Raw genomic sequence first — 22,756 nt, forward strand, 5'->3', positions numbered from 1 at the left:
CCAAACCTCCAAACCTCCAAACCGTCCAAACCTCCAAACCTCCAAACCTCCAAACCTCCAAACCTCCGAAACGCTCCAAACCCTCCAAACCTCCAAACCTCCAAAACCTCCAAACCTCCAAACCTCCAAACCTCCAAACCGCCAAACCTCCAAACCTCCAAACCGCAAACCTCCAAACCTCCAAACCTCCAAACCTCCAACCTCCAAACCTCCAAACCTCCAAACCTCCAAACCCCAAACCTCCAAACCGCAAAACCTCCAAACCTCCAAACCTCCCAACTCCAACCTCCAAACCTCCAACTCTCCAAACCTCCAACCGCCAACCTCCAAACCTCCAAACCTCCAAACCGCCCAACCTCCAAACCTCCAACCTCAAACCGCCAAACCTCCAAACCTCCAAACCTCCAAACCTCCAAACCTCCAAACCTCCAAACCTCCAAACCTCCAAACCTCCAAACCTCCAAACCTCCAAACCTCCAAACCTCCAAACCTCCAAACCTCCAACCTCCAAACCTCCAAACCTCCAAACCTCCAAACCTCCAAACCTCCAAACCTCCAAAACCGCCAAACCTCCAAACCTCCAAACCTCCAAACCTCCAAACCTCCAAACCTCCAAACCTCCAAACCTCCAAACCTCCAAACCTCCAAACCTCCAAACCCTCCAAACCTCCAAACCTCCAAACCTCCAAACCTCCAAACCTCCAAACCTCCAAACCTCCAAACCTCCAAACCTCCAAACCTCCAAACCGCCAAACCTCCAAACCTCCAAACCTCCAAACCTCCAAAACCTCCAAACCTCCAAACCTCCAAAACCTCCAAACCTCCAAACCTCCAACCTCCAAACCTCCAAACCTCCAAACCTCCAAACCTCCAAACCTCCCAAACCTCCAAACCCCAAACCGCCAAACCTCCAACCTCCAAACCTCCAAACCTCAAACCTCCAAAACCTCCAAACATCCAAACCTCCAAACCGCCAAACCTCCAAACCTCCAAACCTCCAACCGAAACCTCCAACCTCCAAACCTCCAAACCTCCAAACCTCCAAACCGCCAAACCTCCAAACCTCCAAACCTCCAAACCTCCAACCCTCCAAACCTCCAAAACCTCCAAACCTCCAAACCTCCAAACCTCCAAACCTCCAAACCTCCAAACCTCCAAACCTCCAAACCTCCAAACCTCCAAACCTCCAAACCTCCAAAACCTCCAAACCTCCAAACCTCCCAAACCTCCAAACCTCCAAACCTCCAAACCTCCAAACCGCCAAACCTCCAAACCTCCAAACCTCCAAACCTCCAAACCTCCAAACCTCCAAACCTCCAAACCTCCAAACCTCCAAACCTCCAAACCTCCAAACCTCCAAACCTCCAAACCTCCAAACCCCAAACCCCAAACCTCCAAACCTCCAAACCTCCAAACCTCCAACCTCCAAACCTCCAAACCTCCAAACCTCCAAACCCAAACCTCCAAACCTCCAAACCTCCAAACCTCCAAACCTCCAAACCTCCAAACCTCCAAACCTCCAAACCTCCAAACCTCCAAACCCCAAACCTCCAAACCCCAAACCTCCAAACCTCCAAACCTCCAAACCTCCAAACCTCCAAACCTCCAACCTCCAAAACCTCCAAACCTCCAAACCTCCAAACCTCCAAACCTCCAAACCTCCAAACCCCAAACCTCCAAACCTCCAAACCTCCAAACCTCCAAACCTCCAAACCGCCAAACCTCCAAACCGCCAAACCGCCAAACCTCCAAACCTCCAAACCTCCAAACCTCCAAACCTCCAAACCTCCAAACCTCCAAACCTCCAAACCCCAAACCTCCAAACCGCCAAACCTCCAAACCTCCAAACCTCCAAACCTCCAAACCTCCAAACCTCCAAACCTCCAAACCGCCAAACCTCCAAACCTCCAAACCGCCAAACCTCCAAACCTCCAAACCTCCAAACCTCCAAACCTCCAAACCTCCAAACCTCCAAACCTCCAAACCTCCAAACCTCCAAACCTCCAAACCTCCAAACCTCCAAACCTCCAAACCTCCAAACCTCCAAACCTCCAAAACCGCCAAACCGCCAAACCTCCAAACCCCAAACCTCCAAAACCTCCAAACCTCCAAACCTCCAAACCTCCAAACCTCCAAACCTCCAAACCTCCAAACCTCCAAACCTCCAAACCTCCAAACCTCCAAACCTCCAAACCTCCAAACCTCCAAACCTCCAAACCTCCAACCTCCAAACCTCCAAACCTCCAAACCTCCAAACCTCCAAACCTCCAAACCTCCAAACCTCCAAACCGCCAAACCTCCAAACCTCCAAACCTCCAAACCTCCAAACCTCCAAAACCTCCAAACCTCCAAACCTCCAAACCTCCAAACCTCCAAACCTCCAAACCTCCAAACCTCCAAACCTCCAAACCTCCAAACCTCCAAACCTCCAAACCTCCAAACCTCCAAACCTCCAAACCTCCAAACCTCCAAACCTCCAAACCTCCAAACCACCAAACCTCCAAACCTCCAAACCTCCAAACCTCCAAACCTCCAAACCTCCAAACCTCCAAACCTCCAAACCTCCAAACCTCCAAACCTCCAAACCTCCAACCCAAACCTCCAAACCTCCAAACCTCCAAACCTCCAAACCTCCAAACCTCCAAACCTCCAAACCTCCAAACCTCCAAACCTCCAAACCTCCAAACCTCCAAACCTCCAAACCTCCAAACCTCCAAACCTCCAAACCTCCAAACCCCAAACCTCCAAACCTCCAAACCTCCAAACCTCCAAACCTCCAAACCTCCAAACCTCCAAACCTCCAAACCTCCAAACCTCCAAACCTCCAAACCTCCAAACCTCCAAACCCCAAACCTCCAAACCTCCAAACCTCCAAACCTCCAAACCTCCAAACCTCCAAACCTCCAAACCTCCAAACCTCCAAACCTCCAAACCTCCAAACCTCCAAACCGCCAAACCTCCAAACCTCCAAACCTCCAAACCTCCAAACCTCCAAACCTCCAAACCTCCAAACCTCCAAACCTCCAAACCTCCAAACCTCCAAACCTCCAAACCTCCAAACCTCCAAACCTCCAAACCTCCAAACCTCCAAACCTCCAAACCTCCAAACCTCCAAACCTCCAAACCTCCAAACCTCCAAACCTCCAAACCTCCAAACCTCCAAACCGCCAAACCTCCAAACCTCCAAACCTCCAAACCTCCAAACCTCCAAACCTCCAAACCTCCAAACCTCCAAACCTCCAAACCTCCAAACCTCCAAACCTCCAAACCGCCAAACCTCCAAACCTCCAAACCTCCAAACCGCCAAACCTCCAAACCGCCAAACCTCCAAACCGCCAAACCTCCAAACCTCCAAACCGCCAAACCTCCAAACCTCCAAACCTCCAAACCTCCAAACCTCCAAACCGCCAAACCTCCAAACCTCCAAACCTCCAAACCGCCAAACCGCCAAACCCCAAACCTCCCCCCAAACCCCCCCAAAGCCGCGCCCACCCCCCCACCCGTAAATAAAAATAACCTCCAAACCCCACCACAACAACAAATAATAACCACCCAACCCCACCAAATAAATGCGTAGCAACACCACCCAAAATGACACATCAAATTTATCACTCACTCACACCCCATTACTATTGCTTCGTCGGGGCACTCCGTCGGGGTCGCTTCGTGGGCGGAACAGTCGCGGAGATTGCGGTCCTCCGGTTCTTCACCTGGGTCACTTTTTCTTCGACGGGGCACTCCGTCCGGGTCGCTTCGTGGAATTCTTCACGTCCGTCTGAGCGGAACAGTCGCGGAGATTGCGTTGCTCCGGTTCTTCACTTGGGTCACTTTTTCTTCGACGATTCTTCGTCGGGGCACTCCGTCGGGGTCGCTTCGTGGGCGGAACAGTCGCGGAGATTGCGGTCCTCCGGTTCTTCACCTGGATCACTTTTTCTTCGACGGGGCACTCCGTCCGGGTCGCTTCGTGGACTTCTTCACGTCCGTCCCGCGGAGATTGCGGTCCTCCGGTTCTTCACTTGGGTCACTTTTTCTTCGACGATTCTTCGTCGGGGCACTCCGTCCGGGTCGCTTCGTGGAATTCTTCACGTCCGTCTGAGCGGAACAGTCGCGGAGATTGCGGTCCTCCGGTTCTTCACTTGGGTCACTTTTTCTTCGACGATTCTTCGTCGGGGCAATCCGTCGGGGTCGCTTCGTGGGCGGAACAGTCGAGGAGACTGCGGTTCTCCGGTTCTTCACCTGGGTCACTTTTTCTTCGACGATTCTTCGTCGGGGCACTCCGTCCGGGTCGCTTCGTGGGCGGAACAGTCGCGGAGATTGCGGTCCTCCGGTTCTTCACCTGGATCACTTTTTCTTCGACGGGGCACTCCGTCCGGGTCGCTTCGTGGAATTCTTCACGTCCGTCAGAGCGGAACAGTCGCGGAGATTGCGTTGCTCCGGTTCTTCACTTGGGTCACTTTTTCTTCGACGATTCTTCGTCGGGGCACTCCGTCGGGGTCGCTTCGTGGGTGGAACAGTCGCGGAGATTGCGGTCCTCCGGTTCTTCACCTGGATCACTTTTTCTTCGACGGGGCACTCCGTCCGGGTCGCTTCGTGGACTTCTTCACGTCCGTCTGGGCGGAACAGTCGCGGAGATTGCGGTCCACCGGTTCTTCACTTGGGTCACTTTTTCTTCGACGATTCTTCGTCGGGGCACTCCGTCCGGGTCGCTTCGTGGACTTCTTCACGTCCGTCTGGGCGGAACAGTCGAGGAGACTGCGGTTCTCCGGTTCTTCACCTGGGTCACTTTTTCTTCGACGATTCTTCGTCGGGGCACTCCGTCCGGGTCGCTTCGTGGGCGGAACAGTCGCGGAGATTGCGGTCCTCCGGTTCTTCACTTGGGTCACTTTTTCTTCGACGGGGCACTCCGTCCGGGTCGCTTCGTGGACTTCTTCACGTCCGTCCCGCGGAGATTGCGGTCCTCCGGTTCTTCACTTGGGTCACTTTTTCTTCGACGATTCTTCGTCGGGGCACTCCGTCGGGGTCGCTTCGTGGGCGGAACAGTCGAGGAGACTGCGGTTCTCCGGTTCTTCACCTGGGTCACTTTTTCTTCGACGATTCTTCGTCGGGGCACTCCGTCCGGGTCGCTTCGTGGACTTCTTCACGTCCGTCTGGGCGGAACAGTCGAGGAGACTGCGGTTCTCCGGTTCTTCACCTGGGTCACTTTTTCTTCGACGATTCTTCGTCGGGGCACTCCGTCCGGGTCGCTTCGTGGGCGGAACAGTCGCGGAGATTGCGGTCCTCCGGTTCTTCACTTGGGTCACTTTTTCTTCGACGGGGCACTCCGTCCGGGTCGCTTCGTGGACTTCTTCACGTCCGTCCCGCGGAGATTGCGGTCCTCCGGTTCTTCACTTGGGTCACTTTTTCTTCGACGATTCTTCGTCGGGGCACTCCGTCGGGGTCGCTTCGTGGGCGGAACAGTCGAGGAGACTGCGGTTCTCCGGTTCTTCACTTGGGTCACTTTTTCTTCGACGATTCTTCGTCGGGGCACTCCGTCCGGGTCGCTTCGTGGACTTCTTCACGTCCGTCTGGGCGGAACAGTCGCGGAGATTGCGGTCCTCCGGTTCTTCACTTGGGTCACTTTTTCTTCGACGATTCTTCGTCGGGGCACTCCGTCCGGGTCGCTTCGTGGGCGGAACAGTCGCGGAGATTGCGTTGCTCCGGTTCTTCACCTGGGTCACTTTTTCTTCGACGGGGCACTCCGTCCGGGTCGCTTCGTGGACTTCGTCACGTCCGTCTGGGTCGAATAGTCGCGGAAACTGCGGTCCGCCGATTCTTCACCTGGTTAACTTTTAGAAACTTTAGCACAACTCGCGAAAAAAAACTTTCGAATAAACCACGTTGCTAGACGTTGCTCCAAAACATAAACAATCCGAGCGCGACCCAACGACACGTCAAAACCAACACTCTGAATAAAATTACACAGATTCGGCTAAAAGGAAGGAGCGAGTCTCAAGGTTTTGAAGCGGATCCAAATCCGCTTCGAAAACTCGAAGTGGCACCCCCCTAGTCTTAGGCAGCCGGCTGCGGAAAGATACAAATAAAAAAAATCAAATTGTTCGCTCTACAGCATTGCCTTGGCGTTCTCGATTACGAGATTCCTACTCGAAACTAGGTGTCCGAAGGCTTGATTGTTGAGGCAATTGCAAACCTCTTTTTACACCTTAGCTTCCATCCACCCCGGGATTCGAACTGACGACCTTTGGATTATTAGTCCAACTGCCTACCAGCGACTCCACCGAGGCAGGACCCAGGGAGACGACTCCTACACCTGGACTGAGCTAACGACCTAACCTTTTTTCGGTTAGGCCGGGGCCAATATTTACTTCCCTTCCGACGGAAGGCGTGATCAGACAAATCTCGTCTCGAAAAATGCCACCGGGACCGTCTGGGATCGAACCCAGGCCGACTGGGTGAGAGGCAATCACGCTTACCCCTACACCACGGTCCCGGCAGATACGGAAAGATACATTATTGATTATTTAGAAAGTTTTTTTTTAATCGAACGCGTGCCAACCGAGCAGTAGTGCTATGGGCTGGACTTATCAGTATATTTTTACTAATTGTACAATTTAGATAACGCGTGCAAATTTCAAAAATAGTAAATAAAAAAACGCTTGCTCTTCATAAAATCGATAGTTTGATGAGTTAATACTAGAACTGCCATAAGTACAAACAACAAACCAAACCAAGCCTACTCCGGTGGAATCGCTGGCGGCGGTTGGAGTCGCAATCCAAAGGTCGTCAGTTCAAACACTGGGGTGGAAGGTTCCTTGGAGTAAAAAGAGGTTTGGGTGCTCTCCCCATTCAAGCCTTCGGACTCCTAGGTTCGAGCAGAAACTTGCAATAGAGACCACAAAAGACCCGGGGGTCGTTAATGTGGATGGTTTGATTTTTGTGTGCCTCTGCGGCGCACACACACACTGATGAAACCTCTCGAACATTCGGGACTCTTTCTCTTTCCGCAATCGTCCCAATTCACCCCAAAAACGCGCCCGAAACGAAGCAAACCCAAAGAAGAACTTTTCAATCGCGCGATTCTTTTTCAACTGACGACGATTCTTTTTTCGCTCCACTTTGTGTGCCTCTGCGGCGCACACACACACTGATAAAACCTCTCGAACATTCGGACTCTTCCTCTTTCCGCAATCGTCCCAATTCACCCCAAAAACGCGAGATGGGATGAACCAAATTGGCTGAAATTTGAGGTGAAAACTCTCAAGGCATATACCGTGTGCATGACGAAGCTCGATTTTTATATTTAGTTTTTTTTAATGACAGAAATCAAAAACTGACGATTTTTTATGTGAAAAGTATAATAATCTGTTTTTTTTTTTTCGAAAATTGGCCTTCGTCAAGCGAACGGGACCGGTTCAACAAGTCTTCACCAAAACTTTTAGCCAGTTTAGCCAAAGCAGTGTTGAGATATCGTGGCACTCGTTTTTTGAAACTGCTTACTTCAAATAGCTATATCTCGGCAGTGATACAACCAAATGTTTCCAAAATTCCAAAAAGCAATCGGTGAGTTTTTTGCCGACTCCGTGACAAAATCGCTGCAGGTTTGTGCCGCTCCGCTGGTGGTCCCACTGGGCAGGAATCGTCACCGTGGCAGGTGGAACCGAAGGTGAACTAGTTCGTAGTACGAGGATATGTATGCCATCCACGATGCCATCGGTGCGGGTCCAGCGAATCCGTTTTGACGGAGCAGATGCTGGCGCCAAAGATGCTTCAGGGTTTATGGATTTCCAAAGCTACGAGACGCGTTTGCAGGCCGCGAACGGGAAGGTGGTGTTTGAATCTTCGAGCGCGAATCGGGAGGGATAAGTGAAAAAGATGAAGAACGACAAGCCGGAAAACGTTCAATAGTGAAGATGATGGCCAAGAAGTATTGTCGGAACCGCGCCAATCGAGTCTGTGTGGCACACAAAGTTTTTGTTATCGATCGTTTCTGCAATCGCCGCACGACGTTGGGGTTAATCTAGGCAAATATTGTGCCCCCTAAAGGTGCTTCCTTTTAAAGGGTCACATTTACACCTAGACCGGTCACATCAAAGGCATTTCCGCCATCCGGTTGTTCCTCTGGCTCATCTCCTGTTACCCTGCAGCATGGACGCCCGGATCAAGATCTTGGAGGTTTACAACGACCGGCGTTGCTTGCGAACCTACTGGGACCACCAGCAGGCCGGGCGGCGATACAACAAACAGCAGCTTAGAAGATCATTTGCGCGAGTCTGAGTAGATTGAACTGAAAATAATTGGATACAAAACCTCTAATTTCTTCTGTTACAGTGGGACACCCGCAGTGGCGACATCATCCAGGAGTACGACCACCATCTGGGCGCGGCGAACACGATCACCTTCGGCGAATAGAACCTCATGCCAGCGATGGTGACGGCAACTGTTTGATGGCATGTACGAGCAGCTAGCCTACGTAAACGGGTCCGGATCTACCTGGAGGTTCAAGTGTTTTAATTCTGATTCTTTTGCAGACTGACAGCAATACCCAAGTAACCGCGGGACTCTAAAACTTAACATTAAATCCACTCTATATCAAAATATAAAGTAAGCTATTTACAGTCACATAACTCTATATTCCCTTGTAAAGTGAGTTTAAAGCCAAAAGTGGCGACTGCAACAGTGGATATAGAGTTTACGTGCATTGGAAAAGCACCTTAAAAATGTCAAAAGAAGAAAAAGCTTTTTGCAACGCGCCATCTGTTGCATATTTGATTGGTGAACTTTTTCAAGTTCAGATGGCGCGCTATCAAAGCTTATGTGTTTTTTGTGATTTCTGTGATTTCTTCCAATTTGCTGCTCCGGGTCCGGGTCGGTCGGTGATGATGTTGTGATGAACTCCAAGATTATGATGCCGTGCACTAACCAACTGCTCTGTAAAGTAAAACGCTTTTCAACGAAGAAAATTGTCGATGTTGTCTTCCCCAGAGATCGTTCCAAAAGTGCACCTGAGTAATCAATTTAGAAACTCCTTTCTCTGATCGCTATTTATTTATTATTTTAAACATTTTCAATACACAATCACTTTTAACTTGAACACAAATCACTATTTATTGGATTTTAAGCAGCAGCCGGTTTTTTCTTGCCTGAGATGGTTCTCGTCCCGTCACACCTAGACTTTCACCTAGGATAAGTCGATGGGAAAGCCCGGAATTCTGGGAGTATGCTGAAAATTTTCAATAATGTTTTAGTAACAAGTAATTTCCACTGCAGTTTATCACCAGCTTACCCATCATTATCACAGTTTAGGCGAAAAATTCAACACCAAAATCAACACTTTGAATATTTCAATGTCGCTTTTGTTTACAATTTAATGAAGCACTCGAACAGTTGATATAAAGTTATTTTAGAGTAACATGAATTGTCAAAGTTTTGAAACTTTAACCAAAGCTTATATAGAGTTAGAACTCTAAAGTAACATTATAATTTGCATTTTAGGGGCTCAAAACATGGAAATAATGATTTAGTGTTGATTTACAGTTCCGATTTAGTGCTTGTGGTTACTTGGGTAGTCGTTCGCTGATTCTCGAGTTTCTCCTGCTCCTCACGGATACAAATGGTCACCCGGATGCGTCAAACGGAGATCCGGTGTTGATCTTGGACCATTGTGAGAACATCACCAACAGTAACAGTTTGCCGGCACCGTTGGCGGTGCTAGCGGAGTTCAACAAAGGTTGCAACTTCATGCTGGACATTCCCAAGCTACGGCCTCGTTGGCACCACCTTTCTCAAGCTAAACAAGGCCACCAATAATATGCGGCGCATCGCCGAACCGTACTTCACTTACGGGCGGCTCAATTCGATCCGCAACTTGCTCTACAAGCGTGGCTTAGTCAAGCATCGGTATCGCGGCCGGTACATCACGATCACGTCCAACTTTGAGATTGAGCGCTAGACGCACTCAACCAGCTATTCACCACGCTCGACGAAAACAGATTTGTTACAAAGGAATTGAATAAAATTATAAAAAAAGAATTAATTGATTTATGCACGTTAGTTTCCCTCAGCGGAAGCTATTTTTATATATGAAAACGCATCCCACTCAATATCACACCAGAATTTATTAGTCGCTGTTGCAATTGCATAACTTTTTCCAAAGTGTTGCGTCAAAGTTTTGCACGGACGGTCAAGTTTTACACGTGATTCTAGCTCGAGTCTTTCTTGAACTGAACGCAACCGATTCTTCCTCTTTTTCTTGCTCAGAAGCGTGTCGGTTTTGCTAGTCCCGATTTAAAGAAAAGAAACTCCCTTCTTTATTCCCGTGCACCTTCCCGTCGTAATTCTTAATCACATCCTCGATGACCGACCAGTCTAGTCCATGTAATTTAATCATGTAACATCTCCGGGTTTTCAGCACTGCTTTCCAAATTGGACGATGATCCTTCGTGGTTGCAGAACCGGAAAAACCCGGGATAGCATCGAAACATCCTTTCATGAGTTTGGGCTCAGATTAAACACGCGAAGCTGGCGCTGGTCCGAGCAGGATGTGAACAGCAGGGCATGAACATTTCCTGTCGGAGGAGAAGGTTAGGTTCTGTGTAAGCTTTTAGAAGTTAACCTTTACCTGGACATCTCCGACGACCGCCATCTGGGACTATAAGTGATGAAGCTTCATGGACCTTAATCGAAGCACGCTCCTGTCCCTCATCCACGGGCAAGTGACGAATGTTGTTCTTGAACTCCGCGCACAGCAATTGAACCAGCTTGACCTTATTGTCAATCACGAACACCATCGCCAGTACCTTCGGCGGGGTGTTATTCCGGCAGTAGTCCTTGGTGATCACAAAGTCGTACGTTCCGGGCACTGGAACAACGTCCGCCGTCGATGAACTGGATTCACGGACACATGTAGGCCGTGCATCGAATCGGTCCCAACTCGCCAAAATTGACGATCGGATGGACCAGTTCCTTCTCGCCGGCACGGACAAACGGTGAAACGATCAACTCGAACAGAACGGTACTCTGCTTTATCATGTCCGTGTTGACCGGGAAGTGGGACATCGACGAACGCATGAAACACTGTCCAGAGGATCCTTGGTTCTGGTCCTGGGTGATAAACTTGGTGGTGACCAAAGGCGCACTAGTCCGGCCGCGTTCCTCGCAGACCCTCCACCGTACGACCGCTGATTCTTGCTTATTTCCTGAATCGAATAGGGCATGCTGTCCGGATCAAGACGATTCTGGACCGGTGGTGCCAGTGCAGGTGGATAGTACGGAACGGTGAAACCGGTTCCATTTCTGGGCTCAAATATGGTCCATCAACGATTACAGCAGCCAGTCGGAATTCTTCAACCGGTCAAGCTTTTTTCGACTATCAAAACAAACTGCTCGAATGATTTGACAACGAGAACTGTCATTCGCTCGTGACAGTTCTCGCTGTCAAAAAAATCGAGCAGTCTGATGTGTGAACGCATAAAAAGGTAAGCCAAAAAGCAAGTTATCGCGGTTAACGCGCGTTAAAGCAAGTTAAAGCGGAAAGGTGAAAGTGAACGCTGCAAAGGTTTGAAAAGGAAGCTTTATCGCTCGGCTAGCGCGGAAGTGACGCACCCCGAGGGGGACGTCACTCCGCGATAACACACTAAATCGCACAAAAACGAGCTCGAAAAGCATCAACGCTACTCATAGTGCCGAGTTTTCACATAACGCCACCTTAAAGCAAGTTAACGCGCGTTAAAGCGAGTAAAAGCGACCAGCGTCTGCTCGACTTTTGAACCTGTCGAGCAGTTTTTGGTCATGTTTGGCAACACGATACTTGTTTTGTTTTTTTTCAAGCAGTTTTGACAGCAAAGCAAAAATTGCGATTTTTTGTCAACGACCGGAAAAGTTTGCTTCGGGGTGATAGCCCGGCTGTCCTCGTTTGTGGGGGCCATCGCGATCGGCAATCTGGTCAAGAGCACACTCGGCCCGTAGGGAATGGACAAGATTCTGATTGCGCACGGCCGTAGCGCCGGCCAGGTTGAAGTCACCAACGACGGGTGACGATTTTGAAGGCGGTCGGCGTGGACATGAGTCGCTTCCAGGACGACGAGGTTGGCGATGGAACGACTTCCGTGACGGTGTTGGCGTCAGAGTTGCTCGCGAGGCGGAAAAGATGCTCGAGCAAAAATTTCACCCTCAAACGATAACCGCCGGGTGGAGTGCGGCCAAGCAGGCTGCACGTTCGGCGCTGTTTGCCACGGCGACGCCCAGCTCGAAGATTCTGTCCCAGCCAAACTATTTGCCAAGCTGACCGTCGATGCCGTGATGCGGTTGAAGTGATTCGGGGAATTGACCGCGATTTATAGTGCATAAAGAAGACAAGATCAAGGTTTTTAGATCGAGTATAAAGATGGACTCGATGGTGAAGATTGCCGAGCTGAAGGTCGCCGAGAAGAAGAAGATGAAGAACAAGGTGACAACCAGGACCAGGCTCGTCTCGGTCGTTGCGATCTTTTCGAACAGGTCATGATCGGAAAGGACACGCTGCTGCATTTAAGCGGAGTTTCCCTCGGAGCGGCCTGTATCGTCGTAATTCGTGGGGCAACCCAGCAGATCATCGACGAAGCGGATCGTTCGCTGCACGACGCCCTTCGCGTGTTGGCCGCGGAAACGTCCGGTAAGGAATCGTAGCCATGGAAGCGTTCGGTCGCGTTCTGCTTTAGCTGCCGACGACGATCGCCGACAACGATACCGTTTGCAACGCTTAGCTAAACGAAGAGTAAGAATGTTGAGGTGGGTTTTGCAGGACTTTTTATGTTTATGATTATTTTCTTTGCAGGTGAACGTGTAATCCACATGACCATCGAAGTACGCTGGAAATAGTTCGGTTCATTCACGAGTGCAAAACGGCGGTCAAAACCAAAAAAATAATCTGCTACGATCAAGAAGCCACTGACGCCTACAGCTTCCAGGATAATGATCGAGCGCTGCAAAAGACGTTCTCGTAGATCCGCAGCCTAATGAACATCCTGGACAGCCGGATCATGCTGCCAGAGCAAAAAAATAACGAAAAGACGATTGTTTTTATTAAGATGAACACAACTACTAGTCAGATGAGTTTTAGATATGGATAGGCTGTAGGCTGTAATGCTACATTTCAATCAAATCAAATTATTCGCTCTACAGCATTGCCTTGGCGTTCTCGATTGCGAGATTCCTACTCGAAACTAGGTGTCCGAAGGCTTGATTGTTGAGGCAATTGCAAACCTCTTTTTACACCTTAGCTTCCATCCACCCCGGGATTCGAACTGACGACCTTTGGATTGTGAGTCCAACGGCCAACCAGCGACTCCACCGAGGCAGGACCCAGGGAGACGACTCCTACACCTGGACTGAGCTAACGACCTAACCTTTTTTTTAAGGTTAGTCCGGGGCCAGCATTTACTTCCCGTCCGACGGAAGGCGTGATCAGACAAATCTCGTCTCGAAAAATGCCACCGGGACCGTCTGGGATCGAACCCAGGCTGACTGGGTGAGAAGCAATCACGCTTACCCCTACATCACGGTCCCGGTCCCGGTGCTACATTTAAATATACTTAAAAATAACAGTTATTTTAAACGAAATATAACCGCGTTCTGGAACAAACTTCTCTTAGCGCTACCGACACTCCCGCACCTCGCTGTAGACGCTTCCTCCGCAACAGACAGACTTGTGTTTCTGCCGGTCAATGTTGATAGAACAGTTGCTGGGTTGATTTCCGGCTCGTGCAATCAATTGCAGCGACTGAGCAATCAAGTACACGTACAACTTTTTCTAAAGTAGACATGGGCAAACTTTTTCTAAAGTAGACATGGGAGCGTGAGGTTATCGACAGGTGGAGAATGCAGCACTTCGATGAACACCTGAATGGCGCAGAAGCAGAGGCAGGGGTCCAAGGCGGCAGGAGAGAGGACTTCATCGGTACAGCGGGAGAAGGAGTGGAGTCAGTTCCCACGATGAGGGAAGTTAAGGATGCCATCAAGAAGCTGAAGAATAACTGTTTAGAAATTAAGTTTATTTGTGCATTGCGCCGTTTACCCTATGAATTAGATCACATTGAAGATGAACCGTGAGAGAAGAGAGTGAGTGAGAGAGAGAGAAAGAGGGACCGTACGGGAGTGCCCGACGGGTCAGTTTGTTTATCATTTGCGAATAAAGTTTAAGTTGATTGCCGATACTCGACCGGCTCGGTTCTTAAGCCACCCCGCGTACTTGTACCGTTAGTTCGTCGCGCAATAAAGTTGTTTCGCACAACAACTTGTGTTTTTATTCGGCCTACGGGTGAAGAAGGTTTGGTGCGAGGTCGTTGACCTCTTGAGAAGTGCGCTCTGGACGAGCAGAAGAACTCCCCCGCAATACAGTCCACAATTTGAAGGGCTCGATCCGGAACATTGGTCCTTCGAGCCGGATCGAAGTGGCCGGCCCGAAGTGGAAGAACCTTTTTGTGTGCGCGCGTGAAAAGTGGCCAGTTCGCTGAACAGTGGCCATCGCGATTCGGACTGTGCGAGTCCGCGGCAGTTGGCGCCATCGCGCAGTTATTTGCGGCTTTGTGCTGCGTTTTTTATGCTGTTCTGCGCGTGGTGCTGACTGGAAGAAGCAGCTGGAGCGATCGTGGTCTGCTGGGAGCTGTACATCGGCGGCTGGCGGACGGAAGCTACTGCTGCTGTGATCGAGAGTGATTGTGTGTGTGCTGGACGCTGCCCATCGACCGGAGGTTCCTGGAGGAGCTGCAGCGTACCAGGAAGTGTTTGGGTTTGCATGTGGTGCATGAGGTGTGTGTGCGTTGGTGAGGTGTGTGCCATTTTGGGTTTAGAGTGAATGAGTATTTTTCGAGAGAAGTTTTAATAAAGATATTTGGATTTTTTACGCATTTGCGTTTCTTTCCGGAGTTGTGGTCTGGGTTTTAATTGCGCAAGCCTTGATTTTTGTTCTGGTCTCTGTCGGTCGGTTCACTGCTGGTTCTCCACCTTGGCTGTCTCTCCCCACTGTCAATCGGGTCGCGTAGAACGTTGAGTTGATCGTTTCGGTGTTCGCAGTTGCAGTTTTCTGGATTTTTGGCGGTCAACGGTGAGTGAAGGCGTGAAGAATGGACGAGTTGAAGGATTTGCTGAAGCAGGAGCGGCAGCTGATTCTGACCATCAATGGTGTAGGAGATTTCGTGGAGGCGTACAAGAAGGCGGAGCATGAGAACCAGATCTCGATTCGGCTGGACACCCTGGAGGAGGCAATGAGGAAGTTCTTCAAGGTGCGCCGCAAGATCGAAGCCATGATCGACGACGAGGATGAGGACGAAGTTGTTGGAGAGTCGAAGGAGGCTCGGAAGAAGCGGTTGGCAGATCTGGTGGTTCAGCGTGAGATGGAGTACAACAAGGCTCTTCGTGACGTCGAGGAGAGGTACTTCGTGGTGAAGGCAAGGCTGGTCGCGCTGCGTCCAGTCAAGGTTGAGCCCACTCCTGGTGCTGACCTGAACGAAACCTGCTTCGATCGATCGATTTCGCGCATTAAGTTGCCGGACATCAAGTTGCCCAACTTCAGCGGCGAACTGAAGGACTGGATCCCATTTCGCGACACCTACAAGAGCCTCATCCACTCCAACGTGCAGCTGCCGGACATCGACAAGTTCACATACTTGAGGTCCGCTCTGCAAGGTGAGGCACAGCTGGAGATCCTGTCGGTTGATTTTTCTGCAGAAGGCTACGACGTTGCTTGGAAGGCACTGGAGAAGAAGTACGACAACCACAAGCTCATCGTCAAGGCGTACCTGGACGCGATCTTCGACATCGAGCCACTGCGAAAGGAGAGTTTCGGCGGTCTGTCTCACCTGATCAGTGAGTTCGAGACAAACCTGCAGATGTTGAAGAAGCTTGGCGAAGGAACGGAAGCCTGGTCAACTATCCTGGTCCATATGCTCTGCGCGCGTTTGGATCATGCCACGCTGCGTCTGTGGGAATCGCACCACAACTCGAAAGCTGTGCCGAAGTACGACGTTCTGATCGAGTTTCTGCGTGACCAGTGTACGGTGCTGCAATCGATCAAGGCCAACCGGCCCAGCGAAGGAGACGGACGGCAGAACCGATCGAGAATCTCAACCGCTCACACGTCCTCGCAGTCACAACGGCGCTGCCTGTTCTGTGGAGAGACGTTTCACATGCCGTTCAATTGTAGCAAGCTGAGAAACATGTCTGTGTCTCAACGTGTGGAGGAAGTAAATCTTCGTCGGTTGTGCAGGAATTGTTTGAATGCTGGTCATTACGCCGATGGATGTTCTCGTGGTTCGTGTTCCCGCTGCGGCGCTAGACATCACACGTTGCTGCATTATGACACGCCGGCACCTGCTGGCGCTCGTCAAGGAAGATCCTCCGTTCAGAATACGCAAAATCGACCCCCAGCAGCTGGACAACAACAACACACGAGACAGCAAGGCCAGACACAGAACAGTTCCACCCAACCAACCACAAGTTCCTACCCCGTACACCAATCCACTTCTCGAAACACTCACCCACCACCACCCACAGACTCTCGCAATTCCACCACCCTCAATGCGGCATCCCTCCCCGCACAAAATGCACCCACACTGTCCCGCCAAGTCCTCATGTCTACGGCTGTAGTTCGTGTTGAAGACCAGTTCGGAAACTATTCGCTCGCTCGGACACTTCTGGATTCGTGTTCCGAGTTCTGCTACATGACTAGCACCTTTTCCAAGAAGCTGAAGTTCCGGACAACACCCGACGTACTGAGAGTACAGGGCATCGGAAACGGCTCGGCAACGTCGCTGAAGGCCGTACGTGCGAAGATCCAGCCGCGGTTGGATACGATCTCGTCGTTCTCGGAGGAAATGCGGTTCCACTTGCTGCAGAAGATTTCCAGTGATCTACCCGCCACACCGGTCGACGTCAGCCAGTTGATGCTCCCCAGTGACATCATCCTCGCTGATCCGTACTTCGGAGAACCTGGTCCCATTGATATGATCATCGGTGCTGAGTTTTTCCTCGATCTGCTGTCTGCTGGTCGGCGTAAGATCGTCGAGGACGGTCCGACGCTGCAAGAGACTGTGCTTGGGTGGATAATCTCTGGAAAGGTTCCCGCATCGTCGCCCAGTATCCCACGCACGGCAACCTACGTCAGCTCAACAGTTGATCTGAAGGAGTTGATGGAGAGGTTCTGGGAACTGGAGTCTTGTCACGTCAACAGCACCCACTCTGTGGAAGAGTCCACGTGCGAAGAGCTGTTCAACAAGACGACGATTCGAGACGCAGAAGGAAGATTCGTGGTGACCTTGCCGAAGAAGCAACGAGTCATCGAGAAGCTGGGCGAGTCCAGAAACATGGCGATGAAGCGGTTCATCGGCATGGAGAAGCGGTTCACGACGAATCCCGCACTGAAGTTCATGTACACGGAGTTTGTGCATGAGTACCTGCTCATGAAGCACATGCGAGAAGTGAAGGAGGACAGCGGAGAAGGCCCCGTCTACTACCTGCCGCACCATGCGGTTCTGAAACCCGACAGCACGACCACTAAACTGCGCGTGGTCTTCGACGGATCCTGCGGCACCTCCAGTGGTGTGTCCCTCAACGACGCGTTGATGGTAGGACCGGTCGTGCAAAGCGATCTCCTCTCGACCGTGCTACGGTTCCGCTTGCATCGAGTCGCGTTGATCGCTGATGTGGAGAAGATGTACAGGCAAATTCGCGTGACGCTGTCCGACCAACGCTTGCAACGCATCTACTGGAGAGACAACGAAGACGAGCCCGTCAAGACGTACGAGCTTTCGACCGTCACCTACGGAACGTCCAGCGCTCCGTATCTCGCTACCAGGTGCTTGAAGAAGCTTGGAGAAGATTGCGCGGAAAGCCATCCAGTGGCGTCTCGCGTCATCCAAGAAGATTTTTACGTTGATGACATGCTGTCTGGCGCAGACAGCATCGAAGAAGCAAGTACGCTGATGAAGGAAGTCCGGCAGGTCACCGATTCAGCTGGGTTCACGCTGAGGAAGTGGAACTCGAACTGCCCAGAGCTGCTCAAGCGGCTCCCGAAGCACCTGAAGGACGAACGCAGCACGCTCGAGATCGATCCTGCGAAAACAACGGTGAAGACGCTGGGATTACGATGGGAGGTGTCAACCGACATGTTCTGCTTCGTTCTCCCACAATGGAAGTCGGAACTGTCCCCCATCACGAAGCGCACGGTCCACTCGGACTCTGCGATGCTGTTTGATCCCGATGGTTTCTTGGCTCCGGTGGTCGTTCAAGCAAAAATAATCTGCCAACAGCTGTGGAGGATAAAGAGCGACTGGGATGTACCGCTCGACGAATCGCTGCAGCAGCTGTGGAGAGACTATCGTATGAGTTTTATGGCGGTCGCAACGATTAAAATGCCGCGCTGGATTGGGTTCAGCACCGATTGCGTCGAGATCCAGATCCACGGTTTCTGTGACGCCTCAGAGCGAGCTTACGGTGCCGGCCTCTACCTCCGATGCACTGCGCTTGACGGTTCCGTCACGTGTCGACTGTTCTTGGCCAAGTCCAAGGTAGCTCCGATGGAGAACCTGAAGCGCAAGAAGAAAAAGGTCAACATTCCACGCTTGGAGTTGTCGTCTGGTTTGTTGTTGTCCCACATGTACGAGAAGGTGCAGTCGATTCTACCAGCTGCACAGTTGTTCTGCTGGACGGACTCGATGATCACGCTTGGATGGCTTGCGTCACCCCCGTCACGTTGGAAGCCGTTTGTTGGAAATCGGGTCTCGGAGATTCAGCACATTACGAGGAACGCAATCTGGGGACACGTGCCTGGAGAAGAGAATCCCGCAGATATCATCTCGCGAGGAATGTCGCCGGCGCTACTACAGTACCGAACTGACTTCTACGAAGCGCCGCGCTGGGTCGTTCAAGATCGGGAGAATTGGCCACGAACACAACGTGTGTCCTTGGCGGACTTTGACCCAGAAATACTGGAAGAACGTGTCACCCCAGCATTTCCCACTCAAGTGCGACCTCCGCACTGGTTGTTTGGACTGTGTGGCTCGTACATGGAGTTGGTACGCTTGGTGACTTGGCTGCAAAGGTCCAAGTTCAACCTTTCACCGAAGAATCGAGCTGTTAGGAGAGTTGGATTCCTGAAATCCGAAGAATTAGAAGAAGCTGTGCTGTTTTTGGTTCGACTGTCGCAAGAAGAATGTTTCCCTGGAGAAATGCATTGCCTGAAGGCCGATGGTGTGGTCCACCCAACGTCGAAGATTGCACGCCTCAACCCACAACTGGTGGATGGCGTCATGCGAGTCGGTGGTCGTCTCTCGAACGCGAAGATCTCGACCAACCGGAAGCACCCCCTCATTCTGGACCATCACCATCCGTTCACTCGACTGGTAGTGATGTACTTCCACGAAAGACTGTTTCACGCAGGGCAACAGCTGCTCATCGCTAGCGTCCGCTCGAAGTTCTGGCCTGTCAACGTCCACAGCCTAGCAAGACAGGTCATCCACGAATGCATCAGTTGCTTCAAAAGTAAGCCGAAGGTGATCGAGCAGATTATGGCGGATCTGCCTGCTGAACGAGTGAATCCAGCTCCGCCGTTCCTCCACGTGGGCGTGGACTACTGTGGCCCATTCCTCGTCAGCTACCCGAATCGCAGGGCGAAGCCTGTGAAGTGCTACGTGGCCGTATTTGTGTGTCTCGCTGTGAAGGCTGTCCATCTGGAACTAGTCTTCGACCTGACGTCCCAGGCATTCATCGCAGCATTGAGAAGGTTCGTGGCACGCCGCGGCAAACCGCTGCAGATCAAGTGCGACAACGCCACCACGTTCGTCGGAGCGAAGAACGACCTGATGGAGCTGCACCGGCTGTTCTACAAGCAGCAGTTCCAGGATGTCGTCACGAAGACCGCGCTGGAAGATGGGATCGAGTTTAGTTTCATTCCACCACGCTCACCGAACTTTGGCGGCCTGTGGGAGTCGCAGGTCAAGTCGTTCAAAACTCACCTGAAGAAGACATTCGGACTGCAAGTACTCAAGATGGACGAGATGCTAACTGCCCTAGCGCAGATCGAAGCTGTGCTCAACTCGAGACCGTTGACGCCGATCAGTAACGACCCGCAGGACTTTGAAGCGCTAACGCCCGGGCATTTCCTGATCCAGCGTCCCCTCACGGCCATCGCAGAGCCAGATTTGGAAGGAGTGCCACAAAACCGCTTGGCAATGTGGCAAAACGCGCAGCGTTTCACGCAGCAACTTTGGAAGAAGTGGAGTACGCAGTACCTGTCCAACCTCCGAAGTGGACGAAGGAGCGAAACAACGTCGCCGTTGGTACGATGGTGCTGATCAAGGACGAGAACGCGCCTCCCCAGAAGTGGAAACTTGGTCGAGTACTGCACGTGTTTCGCGGAACGGACGGCAACGTGCGCGTTGTGACCGTTCGCACGGCAACCGGACGCTTCGATCGAGCGTTCTCGAAGGTCTGCGCGCTTCCCATTCGGGACAACCAAGAATTAAATCAATCGACGTCTGATTAAGCACTCGCTGTGCGCCCCGGCGCTGCTGCGTCATCCATTCTCGAAGTTTATGTTGGTGTCTGTAGGATGTATGTGTGCATGTTAAGTTGTCGTAGAAGGAAGTTCACTGGACGCCGTCCAGTCTCTCTACTCGGTAGACACCTGTCTACTCGAGCTCAGCGCGCAAGGCGCTCACCTGGTTTTGGGATTATATGTTGTCATGTCGTTAATCACACCCTATCATATCTTCCCACGCTACCACGTCTCACTGGAGGACCCATGGATCCTGCCAGTCGGTCTCGGCTGCTCGTGCGGCATTGAGCTTGGCCAGCTCACGCGCCGATCGACCTTCCCGACGACCACGAAGTACGAAGTCGAAGACATCCCAAGCCAGCGAAGGACAACGCCCCCAGGAATTCACCGATGATCTGCGGATCGAGCGCCAGAATTCACCTGGTGGGGTAAGTTGTTCCAGTTCACGCACGCTACATACACCTACTACATCCAAGTTCTGTCCGAGGCACACCACCAACTACATCGACGTCCGAAAGTCCACCCGCACAAAACGAATCCGCAACAACAGCACAGCGGCGATCAGCACACCGGCGAACGACACACCACCAGCGTAACACCTTTATGGCCTGCGGGCCCAGTATCATCGTTACCTGGCTGGGTAAGTTGTTCCGGTTTTATAGAAATCTACGCAAGCATACTACAACAAATCTCTCCCCGAGGAAACCTGCAACGAAATCAACATCAACAAGATGGCATTTCAACGAAGAAGAAGAAGGCATCAACCGATGCACCTGCACCCCAACCGTGTGCACTCTGTGGTCGACAGTTTGTCCCACCCGAAGCAGAGCGTGTTCCGCTGGAGCATGCGACCCACCCACACCGAAGATTCGCAGCGCAAGGCTGCACCAGAAGGTCAGCACACGGCCAGCGAGCTGGCGAAGGCTGACGACGCGAAGCAGAGGCTGCAACGGCAGCAAAAACACCACCACGACCGCTACTCGGCGGCGACCCCCACGAGAAGGCTGCAGCGGCAGCACCGAAGCAGCAGGTGACCTGATGCAAGGAGCAGAGTTGCAGTAGAAGCAGAATTGCAGCACAATCCAGCTGCGTCGTCCACGATACACCTCACCCCACGATGGCAGCAGTTTTGTTTACAACAGATCGAATGAATTATTGAAGTGTTGTGAAGTTAGCCCTAAGAGTGTTAGATATGTAATTAGTATTAGTGAAAGACGAAGGTAGAGAGGTTTTTGAAATGGTTGAAACCACAGGTTTCAAGGCGGGCGGCATGTTTAGAAATTAAGTTTATTTGTGCATTGCGCCGTTTACCCTATGAATTAGATCACATTGAAGATGAACCGTGAGAGAAGAGAGTGAGTGAGAGAGAGAGAAAGAGGGACCGTACGGGAGTGCCCGACGGGTCAGTTTGTTTATCATTTGCGAATAAAGTTTAAGTTGATTGCCGATACTCGACCGGCTCGGTTCTTAAGCCACCCCGCGTACTTGTACCGTTAGTTCGTCGCGCAATAAAGTTGTTTCGCACAACAACTTGTGTTTTTATTCGGCCTACGGGTGAAGAAGGTTTGGTGCGAGGTCGTTGACCTCTTGAGAAGTGCGCTCTGGACGAGCAGAAGAACTCCCCCGCAATACAGTCCACAATTTGAAGGGCTCGATCCGGAACAATAACAAAGCAGCCGGTTATTATGGAATCGGTGCTGAACTCATCAAGATGGGCCCGGAGAAGCTGGCGTCCTGTCTGCACCGGCTCATAGTCAGGATCTGGGAGTCAGAACAGCTACCGGAGGAGTGGAAAGTGGGAGTAATATGCCCGATATACAAGAAGGGGGACAAGTTAGATTGTGAGAACTACCGTGCCATCACAATCCTCAACGCGGCCTACAAAGTGTTTTCACAAATCCTTTCAACCGCCTATCGCCAATAGTGGAAGGTTTTGTTGGGAGTTATCAAGCCGGATTCGTCATGGGGAGATCAACAACGGACCAAATCTCCACTGTGCGACAAATCCTCCAAAAGTGTCGCGAGTACCAAGTCTCCACGCACCACCTTTTCATCGACTTCAAAGCCGCGTACGACTCAGTCGATCGCGAAGAGCTATGGAAAATTATGGACGAAAACGGCTTTCCCGGAAAGCTGATCAGACTGATCAAGATGACGATGGATGGGGCTCGGTGCTGTGTGAAGATATCGGGTGCGAAATCGGACCCGTTCACTTCACTTGCCCAAGCATGG

The 22,756-nt window shown here is 51.4% G+C and overlaps 2 protein-coding genes and 2 pseudogenes across 2 annotated transcripts in view; 3 read left to right on the plus strand and 1 right to left on the minus strand.

Annotated features, from left to right (window-relative positions):
- LOC120432044 (uncharacterized) overlaps positions 1 to 22,756 on the plus strand; it is a 382,988-nt gene that overhangs the window by 194,888 nt on the left and 165,344 nt on the right.
- Positions 10,093 to 11,287, minus strand: LOC120429505 (protein transport protein Sec24C-like; annotated as a pseudogene).
- On the plus strand, positions 11,452 to 12,737 carry LOC120429504 (T-complex protein 1 subunit beta-like; annotated as a pseudogene).
- On the plus strand, positions 15,096 to 21,558 carry LOC120429503 (uncharacterized). Its single transcript, XM_039594575.1, has 3 exons — positions 15,096 to 20,306; positions 20,967 to 21,164; positions 21,226 to 21,558. Exons 1-3 carry the CDS (start codon positions 15,096 to 15,098, stop codon positions 21,556 to 21,558), a joined length of 5,742 nt encoding a protein of 1,913 aa, XP_039450509.1.

The sequence above is a fragment of the Culex pipiens genome, chromosome 1 (genome assembly GCF_016801865.2).
Source record: "Culex pipiens pallens isolate TS chromosome 1, TS_CPP_V2, whole genome shotgun sequence".
Classification (NCBI taxonomy): Eukaryota; Metazoa; Arthropoda; class Insecta; order Diptera; family Culicidae; genus Culex; species Culex pipiens.